Here is a 25,459-nt window from a genome sequence, read left to right on the forward strand (position 1 = left end):
TTCTTCATCAGCATTTTAGGGATATCAGGTGTTCAAAAGCCAAGTATACAAAAGTCAAGGCAGTCTGTAATTTGGTGGGTTGAGGGGAAGTAGAAAATAAAACTTTCTTGATGGCTAGCTTTCTTTAAGGAGAGCCTTGGTGGAATGGAATCAACTCTTCCTCAAAGGAGTTCTTAAATGATCCACTAGCTCTACTTGTACTTCTCATTGACCAACGAATTTTACCTCCTAATTACATCTCAACCTTCTTTGGTCTTCCTCATGATTATCGCATGGCATGTGAACTGAATAGAGAATAGGTAATCTTTAAAATATCATCTCTTCCATTTGTAATAGTTTTTTTTATTCATTTGGTTTAGAGCAAGGATGAATGGGTTCAAGAAACGTTACTTTCTTCTTTTTAAAAATCAGATTTACATTTGGAACATTCACTTTTCTTTAGAAAGTTAAAGTGTGGAAGATTATTGTATTCGTTTGCTAGGGCTACCATAACAAAGTGCCACAGACTGGGTGGTTAAAACAACAGGAATTTATTTTCTCACAGTTCTAAAGGGAGAAGTCCTAGATCAAGGTGTCAGCAAGTTTGGTTTCTCCTGAGGCCTCTCTTCTTGGCATGTAGACGGCCATCTTCTCCCTGTATCTTTCCTCTGTGCTTGTCTGTGTCTTAATAGCTTCTTCTTAAAAGTACACCATTCATATTGGATTAGGGCCCACCCTAAAGACCTCATTTTAACATAATTACCTTCAAGACACCATCTCCAAATATAGTCACATTCTGAGTACTGGGGATTAGGACTTCAATATATGAATTCTGAGGGGACACAATTCAGTCCATAACAATTATGTATCAAGGAGGTCAACTTAAAAGCAGAGAGACCAGGTAGAAAGTTATTCAAGAATTCCAAGTAAGAAAGGAAGAGAACCTAAACTAAGGCATTGATGATAGAAATGGAGATGAGATTTGAGATTCAGAGACATTAAGGAGAAAGAATTTGATACAAGACCTGGTGACTGAAGACGGAAGGGTGTGAGAGGGAGGAGGCTAGCATGACTCTCAGATTTCTCTGATCCAGGAGGAGAAACAGGCTTGAGGGAGTAGATGAGAGCTGTGTGATGTGCCTGCTGAGTAGTCAACACTTTGCAGCCAAATGACCTGGATGGGGTCAGCTGTCCTTTTTTCTCCTTCTGCATTCTTCAGTGGCTCCTCACAGCGTGGACCACACGACATATAACTGAACATGCAATTTCTCACCTCTGAACCTCCACTTGAATGTGTCTTAAGACACTTTTCACTCTCTTATTTTTACAGTTAATTCCAAATTCCTGTTCTCTTCTTGTTAACTTAAGTTCATTTAGGGCAAGAACTATTGTTTTATTCATCTTTGCCAAATTCTCCAGTATCTAATAGCTGGCCCAGTACCTAGTAGTTTGTGCTCAGCAAATTCTAGTTGACAGAATGATTTGTCAGTAGGATTGTTATGATCAATTACTTCTTTGCACATTTTAATTAAAGCTTGATACTTAACACCTGCTTGGTTTTCTTACAGAATGAGAAGACTTTGGGACATTCCATGAGTCATTCAAGTAACGTTTCTAAGGTAGAGTGCCACTGAAATATGTTATTTTTGTAGCTTGGGGTTTTTATATTCTTATACCTTGCATGTGTTTATAGTCTTTTCTTTTAAAGACATACAGTTCATGATACACTTCTTTAATCTGCTCTGGGACCAATACAATGAGGTGTATGGCAGTTATGTTTTTCTAGTGAGGCAATTCTGAGTGTGTTGAGGGGGTGACTAATAGGAGAAAACCCCATTGCTTCCAGTAGAAATAATTTACTTTCAGGTAAAAGAAATCTCAGAGAGTCACCAGAGAAACTGTCACCTCAATTATGAACTCATTTGACTGACAGTAACAAAAAGCCAACTCTAGTGACTTAAATTTAATTCTGGATTTTATGTGGTTCCGATGACAAGATATCTGGAGGTAGGTGGTTCAAAGCTGATGCAGTTGCTCACAGATGTTGCCAGGGACCCAGGCACTTTCTGTTTTCTCTGTGTCACCTTCCTTAGCATGTTGTTATCCTCATGCTTAGCACCTTATGGTCTCAAGGTGGGAGCTAGACCTCTAGGCACCATGGCTGTGGCCTTGGCAGGAATAAGAAGAATGATAAAGGATGGAGTGGTCCATCAGCTGAGTGACCCTTTACAACAGGAAGGCAAAAGCTTTCCCAGAAGCCCCACCCAGCCGCCTGACTTGTGCTCACATCTCACTGTCCGGAACTGGATTACAAGGCCACCTCTGGCTAGAAGGTGGCCGGGAAGAGGAGAGCTGAGGGGGTGAATTGGCCATCCAACAGCACCTGATAGACCTGTGGTATAGTCACTTGAGTAGCCTGCCAGGAGCCTGTCAGCTGCTAGGGGTGACCCAGGGGGCAGCAGGCAGTGTCTCACATTCGGTAAGCTTGTTCCCATGCACTGCTCATCTCTCAGCCCAGACACAGGCTCTGGTCAACCCCTTGTCCATGCTGGTATGTCCATGCAGGTTCCTTGCAGAGATGGACCTTCTCCCCATGTCTCTGTCAGCTGGCCAAACACTGATACAAATCCTGACAGGAAGATCTGAACAACGTGACAAAACCTGTCCTGCTGTCTCAGGCCTCCTAAGTACTCTGAAACAAACAGTCATATTTTATGCCGTTTTAATTTACCAACTACACAGATATTTTCATTCCTATCACCCTTTCTTTTTGAATCAAGAGCAAATCCTCTAAGACATTAATCAGTCTGTTCTTAGGCATATTTATGATCTAATCATATCATTCTTCCACTTAATTTTGCATAAAAAGAAAAGTCCACAGTGCTCAGTTATAACATTGAAGGCCGTTTACAGAGTGCTACTCAGTTCATTCCTGACTTGATCTCCCCCCAGACCAGTCCTTCAAGCCATGGGCATCGGCCACTTCATATAAATACCTTTTACTGAATGCTCCCATCTTTTCCAACCTCCATTTCTTTTCTTTTGCTGTTCCTTCAGCCAGGCATGGAGCTGGAGCTATAGAACTGTGCAGTGGTAGGTCATTACTGTTTGAGTAACATGTCCGGTTTTGCCCTACCACCTTTTGAAGGAGCTATCCAACATTTAAGCACCAAGAAAAGTGAGGAGATGGTAGAGCCAGATGGCGTGACTGGTTGAGTTGAACTCAATATTTTGAAAGCACGCAGTGGCACTCATTGCTTTGCTCCAGTGGCTGAGGGCAGTTCTGAAGGAGGGCATCGTCCTATGCCTCAGATACGTGTCTGTTTGTTTATGCTTTTAGTCAGATTTTATCTGAAGGAAACTTTCCTCTTATAGTTAAAAAAAAAAAAAAAAAAGTTTGTAAACCACTGGCTTACAGTATCTAGAGGAACATTTTATGGGCTTGGCGCAGGCCTGGGGCGTGGGTGTTCCGAGTTGCTCTGTGAGGGTTTGGGGGTTAGATGGACAAGGATTTATTAGCCATGTAACTTTGAGGAAGGACACTTCTCTGAGCTTTAATTTCTTGATGAGTAAAGTAGGGTAATTTACAGCCTTCAGGGTTGTTGTGAGTCTTAGGGATGATGTTTGCAAGGAGCCGTGGGTCAGCTCCCTCAGTCAGTAGTAAACGGACTCTTGTCAACCTTTGTGGAACTCTGATGGTCTTAGGTTGACTAGGTCAGGCTAGTCCTTGACAGTAGCTGTTACTCTTTGATTACTGATCAAAGGCAGAACTATGTGCTTTAAAATAAATATCACCTGGGGGTGAAAATGAAGAAATCTGATCAAAACTCTGGCCTCTCCTTCCTTCCTTCTTGCACACATCTTTATCGCGTGTTCTTTGTGCTGGGCACTGAGCTAGGCACTGGCCTAAAGTGAAGAGCAAAACAAACATGGCCGCTGATGTGGAGCTTTCCTGTGGGCAGCGTTGGAATTTTCTTAAACAGCAGTTTTATCTCCACACTCTAACCCTCTTAGGAGCAGGGGAGCTGTGAAGCCTCAAAGCTTTCTGCCTCAGAGCAGGGCCAAAAAGATTTGGGCCTCTTCCATTTTCAAAGCAGGAGTTCCTGTGCACTTAACTGGGATCAGAGGAAAAATATCAGGAGTGGCAATGTGCTCACATCACTTCTCAGTGAACCCATCAGCATGAAATTTGTTGCAAAAATGTACCCCTCCGTAAGTAGGAAAGTTAGTATAATATGGAGTTGTCAGGCATGAACTAGTTAAATCACTACTATGAAAGGTAACTGTGTTTTTGAAAATGCAGTTCTTTATTGCAGTATTTATAAAATGAGCCTGTTGTTGGAAGCCACTTTTAGGCCATGACATGTAAAACTCTGTCTTCGGTGTAGCAGACATACTTAAGCAGATGCTTCCATACCCTTGAGATCGAAAATACAAAGAAAGGTCAGACCACAGACATGTTTTAAGCTACCTGAAATCTCTGTTGTCTCTGTCAGGAGACTTTTTCTGCTGACTCAGCCTCCAGCTGGGTTCAGAGCTGGTCTGTGCTCATGTCAGTCAGTCAACTGCAGTCTGCATTATGCTCCTGCAGTTTCCCACTTAGTGGTTCCCACTCATGAAGTTAGAGGTTGAGAACGGGTAAAAGTAAACCTTCAGTCTCTCTCATAGTGTTGCAGCTAGATTTCGTTACAAAATGATGGAGTGGTTCAGTGTTTATTGGAGGCTCCCCATGTTTCATTTTAGCCTCAAAAACCATACTCCCTTTCAGCCGATTAGATGGGATGTGCAAGAGGCTGCTAGATGTGGTGGCTTACCTGTCTTTAAAATGGGGTCAGGTGTGATCCTCTTGGAGAGTTAATAAAGGAAGCATATTGGGACATTTAAGCAATTCTGATGACCAGGTCTTCACTCGGTACTGTTTTTATTAATAGTAATGATCATTTATTGAGCCTCTGTTACAAGAGCAAAGTTTCATGAAATTTGTCACCTCTTCCTAGTGGCCCATCCTGACCACCTAAGTGGTCCCCTGGTCACCTTTTCCTGTTTTGTTTTCAACAGAGCACTTGTAATTGCCTGAGTTCTTATTGAATTTTTTCTGTTGGCCCTTCGCCCCATATGTATACTCCATGAGCACAGAATTGTGTCTTGTTTACCCTTAAATCTTCAGAGCCAAGAGTAGAATCTAGCTCTGGAGGTGGTCAGCACGTGTCTGTTGAGCAAGTGTTTTCATGGTGTTGTGCTAGATGCTTTATATCCAGCCCGTTGTTCCTCTTCATTGTCATAGCCACCTCCTGGGCCCAAGCCTCCTCAGCTACTGCAGTAGCTTTCCAAGAATCGGCCTACATTCTTACCGCCTCCCAAATCATGCTCCACCCCAGCAACCAGGTAAATAGAATCCTAATGCTTCTCTTGTTAAGCCTTCACTGGCTTCTTATCATATTTAGAATAAGATTCCAACTCCCTACCTCAATGTGCCAGATCTAAGATGATCTGGTCCTGGCCAGTTGTAACTTCATCCATTTATAGCACCTGTTACAGTTTATAATGATCTTGTAGCGATGTGTAGAAAACCTTTTTTTTTTTTTAAGAAGTAGCAGAATTGTCCCCTAGGAAAAGACCTGTTGTGTTGACTGAGTGCCTGGAGAAGCTGTTTGAGGAAGGATGAAACCCACAGGGGGCATGCTTGCGGAAAGATGGGCATTTGAATACAGCTTTCTGTGCAACCCTGCTCTGCCCTTTCCCTTGCTGAGGGGTCCTTGATCATGTGGGCCAGCAGAGCCATCCTGGAGCAGTGTTCCCCAGATGTGAGCCATCTACACCCCACCCTCACCCCATGCACTACCCATGCTGCTGTTTGCTCAATCGTTTTCTTTAAACCAACTCACTATATTTAATTAAACAAATTTGTTTGCAACAAAAATTTTATATCATTGTATCTGAAATCACATTTTTGATTTGCTAGTTTGCTGACATGAAATTACAACATAACTTAAAAAATTTGTTCTTCAGTACGTCCTCTAAACTCTTATTCTGTCACCCACCACTGGTCCTGATATTGCCCTTTGTGAACTAGGGCTCTGTAGGCAAGGGGATTTGGGAGGCTGTGCGGTAGAGAGAAGGGAGGGGTGGAGGTGAGGGTCTCTGCTGTAAGAGTGTGATGTACAGCCTCTGGCTGTGAGGTGGCCATCACTCCCAGGGTGACTTGGAGCATGGGCTGGTGAGGGGAATGCAGTGAGGTACTGAGCACGGCCTCAGGGTGGACTTCAGGTGATCACGGAGGCTGCTTATGGAAGGCCCACCGCATTAGGATAAGGTGAGGTGACTCCCTGTCCAGGGGATTGTACCACCGCTGCCCCCCACCTACAGGCTGTCTCATTGCTCGGCACGAGGAATCCTCGTCTGAAATGTAGACAAGGAGGCCCAGTGCAGTGTTTATGAGGATTGCATGAGTTTGGATTTTGTCCAACACTTAACTGTGTGCCAGACATTGTGCTTTGAATGCTGAACCAAACAGAGAAGAGAGGAGTAAGCAGACCTCCATAAAACACCCGCAGATGGAAAGAATTACTATGAAGGTAAAAGATGGGGGGCGGAGGTCAAGAAACACAAAGAAACAAAGTTAGAAGGGCTACTCAGGAGAGGTGTGGCTGAGGAGGGGAAACTTAAAGCAGGATATAAAAAGGTGAAAAGGAGCCAGCCAGGATGGGGTTAAACTATAGTAGAAAACTGTCACTTCCTTGGGAAATCCAATACTTAGAGAGGAAAGGCAGATATTTGCAGACTTAGTCAGTGGAAGTGATGGCTGTCACAGCTGTGGGATTGCAGGGTGCCAGAGTGCCTGTAAACTGTGGGACTGTGTTGCCTGGGGCCATTCTAGTGAGGACCACTGTACTTTGGCCTAAAGTCCTTTAGAGGAAGATTGGAATTCCCTGAGGAAGCTTGAACTCACTCCATTCCACTGGAATTTTTTTAGATACCAGGAATTGGCCTAGGCTAGGCTCATCGTAAGGGCTGGGCTTTCTAAAGCCTCTGCTGATGCCTCTCCGGAGGATTATGTGCAGGAAGGGACGGCAAACAGACACGGTGTTAATTTATACCATGTAAACTGAGGAAATGAGGAAAGCATTTTCGTTCAACCCTGGGGATTACACTTGGTCTAGGTGACACAGTTTCTTGAGCAAATTCAAGTAAGCACTCCCTGGCAGCACTTACCCCAGGAATACGGCAGTGGTAGGCTAGACATCCATCATGAAGCCTGAGGCATGGGTGCCCTCCTCCCTGCAGCCAGCAGGCTCATCAGGCTCCATTAATTGCTGAAGGCTCTTACCTGGTAGGATATTTTAGAGCTCTGCATAATTTTATTCAGATACCATAAGCATTATGTGCCTCTGGTTAATCAAATATTCCTGGGTAGAAGTCAGACTGGACATGTTTAATGAGTACTTAAAATTATTGCTGCTCTGTTGTTTGGCAGGCAAATCTCAATGAATTTGAGCATTCACTCTCTTAGATCTCTTGAGTATTTTCTAATTACTGTTGCCATTAGATAGGAGTGAGATACAGCAGAATGTCACATGTCAGATGTAAATGCAGCCTTAGGAGGGAGGCTTGCTAGCCACACACCCTGCCGGGGTTGTCAAGACCAGGGTCTCCTTCTTTCTGTTTCTGAATACAAAGTTGACCAGTGACACACTTAGTTTACTCAGGCTTATGGGTTAAGTATAAGGCAAAATGTGCCTTTCTTAATTTATGCTGAAGAAAACAACTATCCTAAAGACGGGATACTTATTTATATATGACAGAAACAAAGGGAATGAATTGGAGAAGTTGAATGGCATCAAGTAGTGACAGCCAGCTTCATGCGTGTCGCCAACACTATGTAGCCTCACTTTGGATCCTAATGGAGCACCATGGGAAATATTTGGCTGTTTGGCTCCCCTTTTGCCAAGTTTGACTATATTTTCGTATATTTTTTCTTCTGACTGGTTACAGTTTAGTTTTTGGTTAAAGCTTTAGACCAGCAGTTTTCAAAATTTGGTTCTCAGTCTCTCTTGGAGTTGGGAGGCAAGATTAAAACCAGTTTCACAATAATACTAAGACATTATTTGCCTTTTACACTCATTCTCTCACGAGTATGCAGTGGAGTTTCCAGGGGCTAAGTGACATACAAGACCCCATCTTCTCTCTGACGCTAATGGAATGTGTGCTGGTGGTCTTGTGTTTTGAAATTTTCTAATATAGTGAAGTTTGATCGATGTAACCCACATAAACACAAGTTCTTTGGGGGCCTCAATAATTTTTTAGAGTGTAAAGGGGTCCTGAGACCAACAAGTTTGAGAGCCTCTGTTTTAGATCTGTTAATAGAGAGATAGTCCCTCCAGAGTGTACTTGTTTTATTCATTCAACAAGTGTTCACTGAGCACCTACTGTATGCCAGGCACTATGCTAGGCTAAACAGCAGCAACTTCTGAGTTAACATATTGTTTCAGAAACATCTTTTCATAAACCTTGCTAAGTGCTATGAAAAAAAATGAACAAGGTATGAGGACAGTGAATAATAGGAATAAAAAGCCCTTTTTGAGGAAAAACCTTAGAAAGGGCCAGTTGTGCTGGGTGGGGTGTGGGAACATCCCCAGGAGGAGCAAGAGGGTGTGGACTGCAGAGTGACCAACACCACGTGGCAGAGCAGAGAGGGTGGCTGGAGCGTTGGGGCCTTCGAAGGGGTTTCAAGCAGATCTCTGAACCTTCTTTTAGATTGTAGGGAGAGGACGTGTGCCTAAAAAGATTACTGATTTCATTTGTCACCTTCTAACTCATTTGGCTTTAGAGGAGGAGCCTTAACATTAAGTTTGGGGTCATCCTTCTTGTCTCCTGTGTTCCTGTCACTTGCATTCTCCTAGGCTCTAGGTTTACCCGCCAGATGAATAGCCTGGGCAGAAACTCTTTTCATCCCAAGTTGAGTGGACAGTGGTAACCTCCCTTGAAATTAGGGCATTTCATAGTAGAGATACCTGCAGGTTTACTCTGCAGATCATCCTGTAGTAGTTCACATGGTAGCCTTGCTTCACAGTGGAGGTGTTCTTGGAATGGTGTGTGTTGCATTTATGCATCTCCTCTGATTTTATTTGATCCTTGCAGCAGCCCTGTGGATTACTGACCTGATTTTTAAATGATTAAACTCCTCTTCCAAGAGGGTAAGCCCTTGGGAGGTGGTGTGCGCTCAGTGGAGTGGCCCCAGAACACAGAATGAGGACTTTGGAGTCAAAAGCTAGTGCTTTTGCCACCACCCCAGAGTTTTCTCAAAGAATTCTTGGAAATGAAAATACATTTCGATTATATTTGAAAAGTTAAACATTTGAAGGAAGTCTATAGTAGTAAAGAGTTCTTTTGAGTGGTAAATAACTCAGAAACAGCCCTTTCGCCATGTTATTTTTGGTGATTTTGGATCTTTATATGATTACACTTGTAGTTTCTAGGAACGTGAAGCCATCTTTGCTCAGAAATTATTGCCTTCGGAGTAACTTATTGAAAACTAGTTATAATTTGCAAGATCCCCAACAGGAGCTTAAAGACCTGCTTTGGAAGATAAGCCATGAGAAGGTCTTTTGAGCTGTTGCCTTGCCTCTAGCAGTGCTGTGATGTATGCCCCTTGTTTTGCTGGGGATCTATTACTATTCATGTTGTTCTAACTCTCTAAAAGGCCACCAAAGAATTCGTGTTAGTGCTACTTGCTAGGCAATGCTGAGAGTCATTTATAATGGAAATCATTTTAGACTTCAGTAGTTTTTATTGCACACTCTTCATGAATCTTATATTGTATATATTCTATATTGACTTTTTTAATGGTCAGTTTTAATTAATTGCTGTTGTGAAAGCTCGTTCTTGGCACAGCCCTTCATCAAGAGTCAACATGTATTTATCAGAGCAGCCACAGAACTGGCTTCTCCTCCTTTAATTGTAGCTCATTTTTGAAGTTGAATACAACTGGGTGTTTATTTATAGAAATCAGAGTCTCTCATAAGGAAGCATTTGTTTTCACAGAGTAACTTCTGTGCTAAGCAGAAAGTTTGCTGAAATGCAATGTCGGTCTGTACATTGCAGTGTCTAAACACCAAGTGAGACTTTGTTTGGCTTTATTATATGAAGTCAGGCCTGCTGAGCTGGCAGTAAGGAGCGGATCACTCTCTTTTGGTTTGGGAGTAGGAGTGCAGTAGCATTTAGTAACCTCCTGAGCAGGAAGTGAATGTAAGGTGGTCTGGTAAGCAGAATTTCTAAAGTGACCCTCCAAAGATATCTCACCCTAATGCCCAGAACTTGTGAATATGATGAGATATTGCCCCTATGATCATGTTATATTGCATGAATGGAATCACATGAGCTCTTAAAAGCAGAGAGCTTTCTCTGGCTTGTGGCAGAAGAGGATGTGAGAGATTGGAAGAAAGAATGGACTTGAACATGGGGAGAGATCGGTGGGGAATGCAGGCAGCCCCCCCGGCTGACAGCCAGCAAGGAAATGGGGTCCTCATTCCTAAAGCTGCAAGGAACTGCATTCTGCCAACAACCTGAATGAGTGTGTATTCTTCCTCAGAGCCTCCAGAAAGGAGGGAAACCCTGAGCAGAGGATCCCGTCACACTGTGCATCAGATGATAAATTTGTGTAGTTTCAAGCCACTAAGTTTGTGGTAATTTGTTAGACATCAATAGAAATGGACTACAGGTGGCAAATGCTATCTATGTAGAGGAAGAACCTTTTCTCTTGGGAGCTGTCAGAACTCTTCACTTCTGAAATCTCTGTGCTGACAATGTATTGTGCTTTCTTGATTTAGCCATCTTCTTCTTTTACTTATTTTGATATTTTTTATTTTCTTTGTAGAAATACAGTAGTGCAATGACTTTCAAATTATTTTGACCATGACCCTTTGTAAGAAATAGTTTTTACGTCGAAATTCAGATCACTCACACACACACAACAGAAAGAAGAAATTCCCCCCAAAAGACTTAATCCTCATTATGTCAGATGCACGCTGACATCTTCTATTTTCTTTCTTCTTTTTATAAATGTAGGTCATGACCGGTTACATCAATTTCTTTACCAGTTTTCCCAGAGTTGGAAAATCGTTACAGTTGGTTGTGCTTCTGTAGTTTTATTTTACTTAAACTTTCAGTTACATGTTATTTTAAAGTGAATTTACGTTTAGGAAATACTTGTTCATGATAAAAGTGGTGTAATGGTTGGGAAGAGTCTCCATGAAAAGTTAGTGTCCCTCTCGCCCAAGGTCCCTGCTCTCCTTCCATGTTTCAGAAGAAACCACTATTAGGACTTGGAAGTGTGTACTCTTCCAGTGATAGTCTCCTCATACCAGCGTGCATGACGTGGCTCTCCCCTCTGCCTGTTCCTTCCAAGTACCCGTTACAGGGCCTAATGAGCTTTCCCTTCTTTTAATGATTGCCTGGTGTTCCCTTCTGCTGGTGTACCAGTATTGACTCAGTAGCTCCAAGCCCATGGGCATTGAGGTTATGCCAGCCCTTTGCCCTCACAAACAATGCTGTACAAAGCTCTTTGTGCATATGGGTGAGGATGAATTCCTAAAAGAAGAATTGCTGAGACAAAGTGTATGTGCATTTGTAATTCTGAGAGAAATTCCAAATTGTATTCTATGGGAGTTTACAGTTTCCTTCCCACCAGCAGTGTGTAAGCATCACTGTTTCCCCATGCTTTTGCCAACACAGGTATTATTTGATTTCTTTAAATAAAACTTTTTTTGTTGATAATAGTGCATCTCGTAGTTTTAATTTATATTTCTCATTGTGAGAGAGGTTAAGCATCTTTTCATATTTTAAGAGCCATCTGTACTTCCTTTTCCATTTTTTCTTTTGTCATTGATTTGATATACTATAATTTGAGGTCAGTTGTAAACATGAGCCCTACTTGCATCTTGCTCTCCTTATCTAGTCCTTCCTCAAATTCCTCTTGGCTTAAAAGCAAATGAACCCAACCAAACCATTTCTTGTGGCCCTGCACCTGTTGATATAAATCAGATGGGCAAATTTTGTTAGAGAGCAAAATGTTTGAAAAGTACCTTTGCTGGTAAATGAAAAGAAGGCCCAGTGGAGGTTTGCAACAGAGAAGGAGGAGGAGGTGGTAGAGAGAGAAGTTGGGAAGTAACCAAGTGGAAGGAGCAAGGGAAGGAAGTGAAGCAGAAAGAAAGTCAGGAAGGTACAGCTGGTGTCCTGCAATGAGAAAGTCCCTCTGAGGTAAAATGTAAATAGAAGATGGAAAATTGGCAAGTTCCTGAGGAATCTACTTGATGAGTCTGTTATGATAGCCCTTCCAACAGCAGTAAGTTCTCTTAAAAGGAAATAAAAAAAGGGTGAATGCCAAATTCTACCAAGGATAAATGAAAAGTTTTCTTTTCCTTATATATTTTTGGCAGCCTTGATAAAATTATTTAAAACAATGAATCTGATAGGAAAGGCAACCACTAAGTGACTTGAGTACAGCAAAAGAAATTGCCTAAAAGTATTTGTCATTCTTAAGAAATGAGAGCAACTGGGATTTAGGCCTAGACACAATCCAGAGGTTTATTTGGCATAATTGATTACAACATCTTAAGAAGAGGGGATTTTTAGGAAAATTTTTTTGTAGTGAGATTGCCTTACATTCCTTTTCATGACTGGAAAGTCTCTTGTTTGAGAACCAACAAAGAACTTAAGAAACAGAGGGCTTAAGATCTCTCCATACATTTGAATTTTCTCATTATAAACATTTACACTTTCTATCAGTAACAGTCCTGTGTGGTCTGACCCTTTTGGTGGGGAGAGGGTGTTCTCCGTAGTTTTGTGTGGCACGGAGTCTCCTTTTCCCTTGAGGCTAGTACTGCCCCATGGCCTTCCCCATCCCACCCTGCCCACTGCTGTCAGGAAGAGCGGGAGAGCTGTCTGCTGCTCTGAACCTCTGAGAGGGACCTGCCGGCCCCTTGACTTACCTTAACTTCCCCAGTTGGACCCTGGAACTGTATTTGAAGATATTCGCTTCATTTTGTCTTTGCTGCTATTGATCAGGCCAGCCCTAAATCCTGTACATGTGAACTGGTTCTGAACTTTGGAACATGTGGTCCTCTTTAGCTGGTGACAGAAGGAGCCTCTTCTGGGAGCTGTGATGGCCCCATGAATCTTGCTTGCTTTCTCTTATTGGAAAAGGAGTCAGCCAGGATAAGGCATTTGTTCGTTTGTATTTATGTAAAACAACAGTAAGTAGATTTTAAAAATTTCCTTGAAACCTTATAATCTAAGAAGAAGAGAGACTTTTTATCTGTTATTGGGAGGCTTATTGAGGCTTGGACATTACCTGCTGAGAGTGTCTCGTGATGTTTTTTGTGAGATTGGAGAGGATGAAATGAGAACAGGAATGTAGATAGAGGATGCTGAGATTGTTCCTGTTAAATCAACAGAGAGCAGGGGCTAGGGGCTGCTGCCACTGTCTCACAGGCTTGATGCTCTGCTGCAAGTATAGACACGACTGTGTGTGAGTTCCCCATGATACACCTGAGATGGGAAATTTTGTGGGGACGTGATCACAAGACCTGTCGTGTGTGTGGACAGTCTGGCTGCTTCCTCAATGTAGGCTTTTTCTGCTCTGAGGCTCTTCCCTCCTACCTCTGAGCGATCCCCCCATCACAGGCGTGTGATAATGTTTTTGTTACCCCAGACTTCCCTTTTTGACGTGGATTACTTCAAGTTCAAGGAGTGAGAGGCTATTTTGTCTTGATTTTAGCTTCCCTTCTGAGACCTCCCTCCTCCCAGGACACTGACCTTGGGAGGGCCTCATTCTTCAGATAAGACCCCACTTTCCTCCCATAGGGTTTGCCTTCCCTTTAGAATACAGGCAAGTATGCATGGTTTCAGGAGGATCATGTCCTTACAAAGATAATAGGGAGGGAGATAACTAGGTAATTCCCCCTGTCTTCTGCATGAGCAGTGCACTTTTCTATCCTTTGTGTGGGGAGGTGGCTTCCTTCTGTACCTCAGTCTGAGCCACTAAACTTGACCCAGCAACATACAGAAAGGAGAGCTGACCTCATAGCTCATAGAGGGGGCAAGGATATGAAGATAGGTGGACACTCTTGTCCTCCCTTCCTCCAGGGTCTACTTGGGGAGGCATGGTGACAACTCACATTTCTCTACAGTACACCATGACCAGCTTGTGGTCTTCGTGATACATTTTTGACCTTGCCTACAGATGCTGAACAGAGCTGGTCACCTTCAGCAGTAAAAGATGGGAGAAAGAAGTTCAAGAACCCTTTCTATCTCAGAATGGGGATAGAACTGAATATCAGAGAACAGGCAGAGTGTAGGAGTTTGGGACCATAGTGTGGCGACCCTCAGCCTGCTTTCCTGTAGTGATTAACAGTAAAGGCCCTGTGTGCTCATCTCAGGAGTCTAGACAGCAGAACTCTGGCCAGGCTGGGGCAGAGGAGCCGTCAGGGGTAGAGCCTGTGATGGGTGCCCAGGAGGAGGGTGCTCATGCATTGGGAATGTAACAGCATAATGTCCATGTGAGTCGCAAGAGCCCTCTCATTTTGTTAAAATTTAGGAAGAATTGTGACAAAGTAGTGACAGATCATTTTGGGGATGTCCTTTTTTTTTTCCTGAGGAAGATTGGTCCTGAGCTAACATCTGTGCCAGTCTTCCTCTACGTTGTGTGTGGTTCGCCGCCACAGCATGGCTGACAAGTGGTGTAGGTCCGCGCCTGGGATCCACACCTGAGCCACCGAAGCAGAACGCACTGAACTTAACCACTATGCCATGGGGCCAGCCCCTGGGGATGTCATTTTCATGTCTCCAAATAAATTAAACTTTAGATTCTTAAGAACTTTGACCTGTAATGCTTTCAAAGAAAAGAATGTGTTTGTATGCACATTCAGTTAGAAAATAAATGTGGATTCTTTGGTAACTCAGAAGATGTGCTGATTGAGTAATGCAGCATGATTTTAGTATACACATGTGACATGATAACGTGTAACCTATTAGATCCGGTTTCTTTAGGTTGAGTTGGATTTAAAATGCTATTTAATCCCCGTGCTGGGAAGCAGGAAGAACAGTCCAATGAACACCTCAATCAGACTGCCGTTCCTGGCTCTCTCTAGGCTGGTGCATTTGCTGGAGGCAGAAGATGGGGAGAGTTTCTGGACAGTGGTGCTACCTGTCCTGGTGGCTGACCCGTGTCAGGGGTCCCGTAGCTGGAGTGCACGATGGGAGTATGCCCCTGGAGGTGGCACTTAGCAAGAGCTGGGGCTAGGCCTAAGCTGAGGAGTTATGGACCAGAGTGGGGCTTCCCCGAATCAAGGAGTAGGACTAAGGGCCACTTGAGTGGGCCTGGGGAAGAGGGGGAGGTGATGTGGGTTTGCTCTTAAGAGATAACAGACTCATAGCACTGTTGTCATGTGGCTGTTTGGGTTGCATGGAGCAGGTACTCACTCAGGCTGACTGTCCTAAGGCGGGAAGAACACATTTATGTGAATATGCATGGGTCTGTGAGGGCCATGGAAACTCAGGAATCTGAGTCTTGACAAGACATAGCAAGGGTCCCACAGAGGCTGGAGTGGGAGGCTGGGGGACCCACTAGTGGTGGTTTTACATCCTCAGGTCAGCTGTACTCCCTGTTCCTGTTTCTCTCCATCCTCTTCTCTTCCCACCATGGTGCTTCCTCACCCTTCTAGATCTTTTCTCTAATTTTGGCTTGTTCACGACCCCTCAGAGCCCCTACTCTATCTCATGACCTCTTGCTATACTTTCTTTCAAATTTACACTTTCTTGATTGTTTTCTTAATTCACAAGCCCGAGATTAGAACTTGTGGGAGCATTCTGTGCTCAGCCCTCTCCTGGGCCCTGGGTAGCTATGGATTGGTGGCCCTGTGGTCAGGCAGTCTCCCTTTTGTATGAAGAGCTCTGGCAGGGTAGCGAGGTTTTGTGGACCAGCATGAGGTGTGAGTAGGAGGGAGCTCTCACCTTCTGCCAGCCTTGGTTAGGATTATCCCAGGAACCAGGTTAAAGAGTGCTGGGTTGGGCAAGCAAGTGCTGGCAGGGATGGTACCTCACATTTCTTTTGTATTTGCATACACCTTGTAAATCCTTGGTTTCTTGACTTATATGTGAACTAATTAAATTTAGATGCTTAGGAAATAAATGACCACTGAATCTGCAGATTGGTGGTGCTGTTCCAGAGTCTCAAATATTTCTTGGCTACACTTTCACCTCAAATAAGAAAAGAAGAATGCTGTTTGATTTGTCTTTACCTCGGCTTGTAGGGACCTAATACTGTTACTCACTGAGCAATAGGAAATAGCAGACATTCTTAGATTCTCTACCCATTGCCATTCAGAAGGAGATGGTGTTCATGGTCCCCTTGACTCTTACCTGAAAACTGACTGGACGTGTGTCATTGCAGGCTGGGGGTCCTCCGCTGGCGTCAGCTCCAGGGTCCATCTTCCCTCGCACTTCTGTCACGCCATCCCATCAGGACATCTGCAGGTAACACGCTGCTTCAGACGCTACGATGGTTCATGTGATTCCCAGAAATAGGCCTTAGTGTCTGTAGGTTCTCAGTTTCCCATTTGCGTGGTCAGTATGCCTTTGCTCTAAACAGTTGACCCAGTTTTATGTGCTGTTTGCTCACCAATTTACCACACGAGTCTCATTTCTTCACTTCGATGTCTATTCTCTTGTAAAATTGTTTTTACTTTCTGTGCTTTTATTCCACTGTTCTCTGCATGCAGTTCCAGTGCAGTGTTTTCTGAGTGTTGTCACCACAGTCCTATGCAGTCTGCTGTTGTCTTGAAAGCTCCTCAATGCCAGAATTCTCTGACACAAGGGCTCACTGTGACAGTTATCTGTAAAGACACATTACAGGCATCAAAGAGAAATTCCTGTGGTTCAGAATGGGTCCAGGCCTTGAAGCCTGCTAAGAATACCAAAGCCAGAAGAACACTGAAGTTCTCAAAATCTCTAAATGATGTGGGTGAAAAGGCTCAGGATACTTTGAAAAGTTTTGACTATGTGGGAAGAACTTGCTCTGAAGGGAAACTGATACTCCCCCAGGATCTGTGTCTCAAAATTAACAGGTTCCATCATAAAGAAAAAAGAACACTGAATTGCAAACCTCTTGGCAATTCCAAACATTCTTGTGTTTCATCCCTTTCTGCCATTCATTCAACTGCCTCAGAGGTGGAAGCTGGCAAGAGGGGCATGCACGTCCCGCTTTTGGAAGAGAAAGCAGATGGCGAGGCTGTGTCCAGAGGCCGACGACTGCTCCGGTACTTGTTCTCACTCTCGCACGGCTCAAGTGCCAGCAGCCTGCACAGGTTCCACGAGTTGGAGGGTTGTGCCGCTCACCTGCACACTGCCAAGTCCTCCAGCGGGCTGGCAGGGAGCATGGGCTTCTGCTCCGACGAAATGGGAGATGACGATGTCTTTGAGGACAGCACTTCTGCAAAATTGAAGAGCAGGGTCCTGCGGGCGCCCCTCTGCTCAGTGGAGAAGGACAGTGACCTGGATTGTCCTTCTCCCCTCTCTGAAAAATGCCCTCCCATTTCTCCTGTGTCCACGTCAGGGGATGCCTGCAGGTTGGTTTGCCAAGAACCACCATTCTGGCCATCTCTGCATCATACCTCCATAGCCTCATCTTGCTTTAATATGTGAAGTTTCAGGAAAATGAAGTAATAGGCAGTTGTAGACAATTACGGGTTAATAATTTTCTCCAGAAGAATGAAGTATTGATATAATTTGAAAAACCATTTTTTAGGACGTGGGTCCCAAGTTAGTTTCACAGATGATAAAAGAGGAAGAAGCTACACATATTAAAGGCCAAGCTTACTCTTTTCAACTAAAAATAAGTAGACTTGACATAAAGAAATTGGAAGAAAGAAAATAGTGTCTCCAGTTTTCCAGTTTGACGGTCTAGATTTTAAGCATTGGCTGCCCCTTTCGGCCTTATTTTTACCCCTTGCTCCACCTGCAACATGATGTGCGTGGGGAGAGGCTGTGCTTCAGCAGCTCCTTCTGTCCTTCTTTTTATCTTGGATACAGCCACTCCTACCCAGATCTTAACTCCACTTCCCACCTTTATTTTCCTGTATGTAGCATCCTTATCTGGCCTCCAGAATCTTTCAGAATTCACTTTTTGTCTTATGCCTTCCCCATTTTAACCTCTCCCCTGTCGTCCGTCCTCAGGCCAGCTGTCATTCCTAGCAATTGGCTCAGAAATCCCTCTCATAGAAACAGACAGCTGAGAACCTGGCCAGGGCCAGAGCCCAGCTCCTTTCAGGCCAGATGTTCTTACCTCCTCTCCAGCTGCTGGAAAAGACCTTTCTGTTTCTCAGAAGTCTATTATGTTCCTTGTGGTTTGCAGTTATATCCTGTTGCATGCACCCTTAGAAATAATGAATGATTTAAAATTCTTACTTATTGCTATGAGTGGTCCTGAAAAAAGAAATGAAATTGCAGCACCTTATACTGGTTTTCTTAGGCCCAGGAGAGGTCCTGTGATTTCTATGTTTACTCTCTGAGAGAGGACAGAAATGTGTAGTTGTGGTGTGTGAAGGTGAGGTCAGTGATTATAGCCAAAAAGCAAATTTCATCGTCTTTTTAAGTCACTGGTATTTTTGGAAGGAGAATACTGGTTTTGTTTTACACAGAAATTTTTCCTCTGGTTATTTTAATTTCTTAAGTTCTGAAAGATGCTTCCATGTTGCCTTAAATTCATCTATCAGTGAAGTTCTTAAGTTTTACCAAAAATGAGTCTTTTGTCATTTCTTATATCATTTTTTCCTCTCTGATGCCAAATGCCATCCAGACTTTCCATGTTGGTACGGTAAGATAGACACTTTTAGTTTGTAGTAATTGTTCTCATTTGTGTTTGTGTGTTTTTGTGCTTGTAGTCATTTCTGTGATGTCTGTTTCTGAAAGTTTTCTTTGGGGAGATGGACCTTCCACTGAAGCGTCATCTTCCCTGCTGTGTGGCCCTCCTCGTAATGACTGGCTTTCCTCCCGCTGTAGGATCTGTCACTGTGAAGGGGATGACGAGAGCCCTTTGATCACCCCCTGCCACTGCACGGGGAGCCTCCACTTCGTGCACCAGGCCTGCCTACAGCAGTGGATCAAGAGCTCTGACACGCGCTGCTGCGAGCTGTGCAAGTACGAGTTCATCATGGAGACCAAGCTGAAGCCCCTGAGGAAAGTACGTGTAGGGACTCCCTGGAAGTGCTTCCACCTTGCCGAGATGAGGGTCCCTGCCAGAGTTAGCTCCTTGGACTGGATGCAGCCATGGTGTGCCTGTGTGTAGTTCTTGAAGAAGTAGGGGCTGGTGCATATGTTCATGTTGTAGAGATTGTTGTTTCTGGTGCTGATTTCCAGGTCCCTCTTCTCAGGAAGAAACTCTTTCTGACCATTCAGTCATAATGTTTTCTTCCTTCTTCAAACTAGACTGCTTGCTTGTCTGTCAGTCATTTGCCCCTTGACCACAGACTCTTGTGAAATCTCAGTCAGCCTATTACTTTATATTTATTAACTGTTCATGTCTTGCGTCTCATTAGGACTGTATATTAGAGGTTAGTTTCTCTCCTCAGCACAAAGCACAGCATAACATAGTAGATTTATTTGTATATACCTGTGATAAGTATTTGCTGGATGGGACGATGGGAGGTGGATAGGAGAGGAAAAGAACCTCAGGCATTAGGGGAAACACAACTGTCATCAGGCCCCATGTCATTGCTCCTGAGAGGAGCCTCGTCCTGCACTTACCTCCTTTGTAAATATTAACTGTTCATGTAATGTCTCTCTCTCTATGCCCAGCACATAAGGTTTTGTTTGGAAGAATAAAAGACTTGTTCTTATCTCAAAACTTTAATATGTAAATTGCAAAAGGAATCACATAATTAGATAATAGCACGTGACAATGCCAATTACCTGCTAACTTACCTGGCAGTAGAGCATGTCAGACATTCAGAGAAGGAATATTCAGTGTGGGCTGGAGTGCTGGGGAAGTAGAGTGGTGGTAGCATCATAAGGTGTTTGGGTGTTGAAGCAGTTCTTGCAGGATCAGCAGGATGTGGAGGTGAAGTGAAAGGAGTTTAGAGAGGTTAGATTGTCTAGTCTAGAGAAAAGCATCCACCAAAAAGGTCAGGGTGAGCATATCAGGGAGTGTAAAGGGCTGGAACTAAGGTGTCTTAGGAAATAGCAGGAAATCAGGGAGCAGGGGAGCGTTTTAGGAAGGAAGCCAAATGAAGATACTGTATGAAACCATAGCAGAAAGCAATCCGGGTGTTAGAGAAGGCAGGCGCAAACTACTTAAAAAATGTTTTGCCCCATAAAAGCCTTATAATTTATTTGGTACCTACTCTATGCTGGTCTCCCAAATGAGTCTTATGGCACTTTGGCCAATATAGATAATCCATGAGACTCTGCTTTCAGCTTATCCTGCATAAAACCATCTGGAAAGAGGCTATGACTAGGGCTGGCATAGGATATGCAGAGTGTTTACACTTTGTTCTTTTTCTCTACCTTTATGTGTTTTCTTCTGATTCCGAAACCAGTAAATGAAAAAGAAAAAGTGGCTATTTGGAGTAAATTAATGAGCTCCTAGAGGAGATGGGACTGGCAGAGACTGCTTGTACCAGGAACTCTTAGCATCGATTTCAAGCTGTTGCTCCCAAAGTAGCAGAGGACCAAAGAGTGAGCGCCTTCCGCCATCACCTTCACGATGTAGTGTGACCCATCTGCTAGTGTGTTGTGGCGTCGTCAACCCTTCTGTTGCCCTGCCTATGCCAGTCAGCAAGTCAGGGAGATTTAAAATGTGCCACCTGGGTCTTGGGCCAACAAGCTGTTTTCATCAGGACTGAAACCACAGAATCCTTTATCAAGCTGTTTGATGTCTGCTTGCAAGAATAAGCAGACAAGGGCATTGCTGGTGGTAGTTCATAGCTCATCTCAGTCCCAGCTTCTTTTCATTGCATAGAAAGTTGGCTGTTGACAGAATACCAGTGCCTGGTACCTGGTTGAAGCCAAGTGGTTTAAAGAGAACAACTTTGGGTATTTGGGGAATCGTCCGGGAAAGGGGGAGGGGGAGGAAAGCCAATCTTACTCATCTACAGTGCTCTCACCCCATTGTAGCCCTTAACGTCTGTGAGCCTGCACCTCACGCTCTGCGTGTTGTCTTTCCAGTGGGAGAACTTGCAGATGACGGGCAGTGAGCGTAGGAAGATCATGTGCTCAGTGATATTTCATGTCATTGCCATCATCTGTGTGGTCTGGTCTTTGTACGTGCTCATCGACCGCACCGTTGAGGAGATCAAGCAGGGGCATGCAACAGGTATGTGCTCAGAATGAAAGGTGAGCTCAGCACAGATGTCCTGGGTAACACACTGGGGTCTTAGGATTGGAACAATATTCCAGATTGATTTTCAAGTCAGACCTCAACTGTCTGGGTTTCTGGAGGGAGGCATCAATTATGAGGCACCAGGCAACCTTTTTGGATGTTTCTCTTCCTGTGGTAGTAGTTTTTAAAGCCCAGTCAGAAGGGATCAAACCATGGGGAGTGAGACTCGCCACAGACTGCCTTCTAGAAGAGCAGGATAAGAGGGAGCGGACACCCTCTTCCATCCCTCCTGTGACGAAGCAAGATGCGATGAGTTAGGAATAAATACGCTGGGTATGGGAAGTTCAGAAGTTGTGTTTTATTTGCTTTAGGTCTTAAATAAGATCTGCTCATAGGCTAACCAGGTTTTTTCCCTTCCAGGAATCCTAGAGTGGCCCTTTTGGACTAAATTGGTGGTCGTGGCCATCGGCTTTACCGGCGGACTTCTTTTTATGTATGTTCAGTGCAAAGTGTATGTACAATTATGGAAGAGACTCAAGGCTTATAACAGAGTAATCTATGTTCAAAACTGTCCAGACACAAGCAAAAGGAGTACTTTTGAAAAATCTGCACTAACAGAGCCCAACTTTGAAAATAAAGATGGACGTGGAGTCTGTCATTCCGACACAAGCTCTTCTTGCACAGACCCTGAAGACACTGGAGCAGAAATCATTCACATCTGATTGTGTGAAGGGTGTAGTTTTCCTGGACATCCATGAACAGCTGAAGGAAATTGTTTACTGCCAACTGTGTACCTTTTCTTATGTCCTTTAATAGCATAGACTGCGCAGGTGACTATTTTTAATGTCTTCTCTTTTTCTAAACCCTCCTTAGTGAATCTCCTGGCAAGCCCTCACATCAGCTGTGCACAGCTAGCTTCCACTTCTGCCAGCATGTCTGTGGGAAGGGAAGGTGGAAGACCCCATGACACCATGATGGGGAGCTGGCTGGGTTCTGGCCTGTGGTCTTGAGCAGAATGAGAGAATAAAATGCCAAACCTGAGGGAAGAACAGGAGCAAGGTGGCACCCAGGCCCTGACGCACAGCCTCTTCCACTTGGCAGCAGTCCCCACCCTGGAGCGGAGTGTTCGGGAGTGTCTGGTCATGATGAGACGATTTACCTCCTCCCTGAGGAGAGCCCAGGGAGATGAGCTTCCTCTGCTGATGTTGCCGCTGACAGTTCTCCCGAGCAGACGGGCCGTGGTGCTCTGTGCATGGTGGCAAGTGATTCACTAAGCAAACAGCACTTTACAAAAAGAGAATCTTTATTTTGTAATATGTGTGTCCAGTGGGATTGACACTTAAAAGAACGTCTCGTTTAGAAACCTTCCCTTCATGACCCTGATTATCTCTTTTACATTATAATAGATCTAAAACCTTTTTGCCTTATATATTCTATATCCACTCTGTGGCCATAAAAGGGACTTGTGAGTATAGAGCAGGACAAACAGATGTGAGGCTTTTTCATAACATTTCATGGGAATTAATGGATGCTAAGTGGCAATTTAAGCATAATTCCAGTGGTTTCCAGCCTGTGTTATAAGTCTTTATGTCATAGGCCTGCCCTCAAAGTTTCTTTTTTGTCGCCACTGAAAAAGATGGGTTTATGAGAACTAAACAAAAGGAAAGGAAGTGAGTAATTAGAACAAAATTGAATATTTAAAACCTACTCCTTTACAGACAAACCTCTCCAGGGTGTGCTGGCTTCATGCTGAGAGTGAGTGTGCACTGCCCTGCTCTGGGATGTGCACACTATGGTGCTCCAGGGTGCCCACCACCTTGGCCAGCTTCTGCTCCTGGGAGAGTCTGTGGATCACTACCCAGGGCAGAGAGGCAGACAGTCCGGCTCTGAGACAAGGGCCAGGAGTGAGCAGCAAACTGCTGTGGTCCCCTGTGTCACTGCCCCCAGCCACACCCCCACCCATTTGTCGCCTTAACTGGACTGAACAGAGAGGATCCTTTAGGGGGCCCTTGGCCCTGCTATTAGTCTGTTCTGTCATCAGGGATTATCTCCTGTACTATTTTTCATAAAACAAACAAAACCAAAATCACCACCATCAAATGGCCTTTGTCCCTTTAAAAAGTCTGCTCAAAAATTCTGTTTTAAAAACCAGTTTCATTGCACTAGGCACGTAAGAGTCTATTCCAGGAAAATAGGCCAGGAGGGTCTGCAGTGTAACATGAGTATGCCCAGATCCTTACTTTCGGGCAACTCTACACCTGCAGAGCCTCCTCTAGGGAGCGAGATTCCTGAGGGTCCTCTCCTCTGTCCCCTGAGCCTTAGGTGCTTCATCCACCCCCTGTGAAGAGGAGGAAGCAAACACAAGATGGTTCCTTTGCCTTTCACAGTGGAAACCCTGTGGTTTGTTTTGAAAGCCAGGATGAGGCTGCAGGGTCTCTAAGCTGTGGGGGCAGGGCATGTGGTAGCGGGCTCCTCTACCATCTCCTCCCACCCCAAGTCTGACTCATCAGGATCACTGTCTAGTGTAAGGAACTGCTCTGCCGTGGCCTTCCTCTGGCCAGGCAGGCACTGTCCAGCCACAGCCAACCCCTGAAAATAGGTCAGCCTGCCCTCGCTCTGTCTTTCAGGCCACATCCAGCCCCGTGCCTGTGTCCACTGTGCCCCAAAGTGCAATTACCCACACCCCTTCTCAGCCTGACGACACCTGGCAGCTACAGACTGTCCACTTAGGGGAGCTGAATCAGACAAGGCCCCCTTGTCCCTGCCACCCTCTAACAGCAGGTGAGTGGTCAAGTGAAGACTGGGATCAAGTTTTAAATGGGAATCCTTCCCCTTCCCCCTGATGGAATCCGTTATGCTGAACTTGAAAAGCTCTGAGACCTTCTCTGGAGAGGAAAGCGTGCTTAGGGAGGGGTAGCACCTGGGCAGCCCACCCTTGATGGCAAAGGTGCCTTTACAACCACGACTGTTCTGTTGCCCCCACACCCAACGAGATGCTCCTGTGAAGCCCTCTCACGGCTTTCCAGGAAGGCCTAACACCATCTTATCACCTCCAGCTGAGCTCCTAAAAGCCCTCTGCCTGTGGACAGTCTGTCTCATGGCCTTCTTTCCTCTCCTGGAATGGCATACAGCTGTCCCCCTGCCTTTCTCTTTTCTTGCAGGTTCTAGTTGAGCACCTCTGACCCCATTCTCAGCCCCAGCTCTAACCTCTACCCTCCAGGGACTGACTGGAGCATGAAGCCCTGGCAAGGTAGTGCTGTCCTGCCACCTAGTGGGAGCAGTGGATGTGCCAGATGTTCCTTTAGTCTGTGTCACCTTGCCCTCTAGGTTCTTTTGGGGGTTAATTATTCCCCAGTTTCTCTTCATTTTTCACCTGGCTTTAGTGGGAGGATGGCACTTGGCTGAACCACATAGGAACGTGAGATGAGCTTGCCCGTCTCAGGGCCAGGAGGGCTGGTACTTGTGGGCCAGGCAAGGGGGAGAGGGAGGCAGGCAGCCTTGGAGTGTCACCAGCCAGCCCTCTCTGATTTGGCCTTTACTCCCCCAAAAGTTACAGTACAACTCAAGGGCTTCTGACTTTGGCTGCCAGCAGTAATTTGGTTTTTGTGCCCTCGTTTATTTTAAGATTTTCTTGGAAACTGTAAAAGGTCTCTTCCTACTCCAGGCTTCTAATGTCTCTTCCTTTTTTGCTTCAGTCTACTCTTTTCAATCTTATGGGTTTAGTTTCCACACTTGTGGGTGTGCCCTACCTGGCTGCAGACATGCAGGCCCCAGGCAGTTGGGCTGGTTCCAGGACCTCAGGTAACGCCACAGGGTTGGAGCTGTGTCTGCTGCCCAGTGGGAGACTGCAGGGTGGAGGAGGCCAGGAACAGCAGGGTGAGGGTCCACAATACAGTGGATTTGGCCTGATGCAAGTACACTTTTGAAATAATTTCCCCTTTGGATCTGATTTGAAATATGCAGCTTCTATCTCTAGCTCAAGGAAAGACTGAAACCTAGGGAAGTAAAAGCATTTATCTTTGTTGTGGAAGTAATTAAGTTGTGTGGCTCATCACCTATTTAGATGCAATGTTTATAGAAAGTTGATTGTTAATAAAAACCAAATTTACA

General features: G+C 44.6%; 1 protein-coding gene across 1 annotated transcript in view; it reads left to right on the forward strand.

Moving 5' to 3' along the window:
• MARCHF8 (membrane associated ring-CH-type finger 8) overlaps nt 1-25,459 on the forward strand; it is a 134,654-nt gene extending 109,195 nt beyond the window's left edge. Inside the window, 8 exon segments of the mRNA XM_087431851.1 lie at nt 1,548-1,598; nt 16,427-16,509; nt 16,755-17,600; nt 18,238-18,290; nt 18,293-18,377; nt 19,033-19,213; nt 21,196-21,343; nt 21,770-25,459. Coding sequence (XP_087287977.1) covers nt 1,548-1,598; nt 16,427-16,509; nt 16,755-17,600; nt 18,238-18,290; nt 18,293-18,377; nt 19,033-19,213; nt 21,196-21,343; nt 21,770-22,071 — 1,749 coding nt within the window. The 3' untranslated portion in view covers nt 22,072-25,459.

The sequence above is a fragment of the Ceratotherium simum genome, chromosome 6, assembly GCF_057802395.1.
Source record: "Ceratotherium simum simum isolate JZ-2026a chromosome 6, ASM5780239v1, whole genome shotgun sequence".
In the NCBI taxonomy this organism is placed as follows: Eukaryota; Metazoa; Chordata; class Mammalia; order Perissodactyla; family Rhinocerotidae; genus Ceratotherium; species Ceratotherium simum.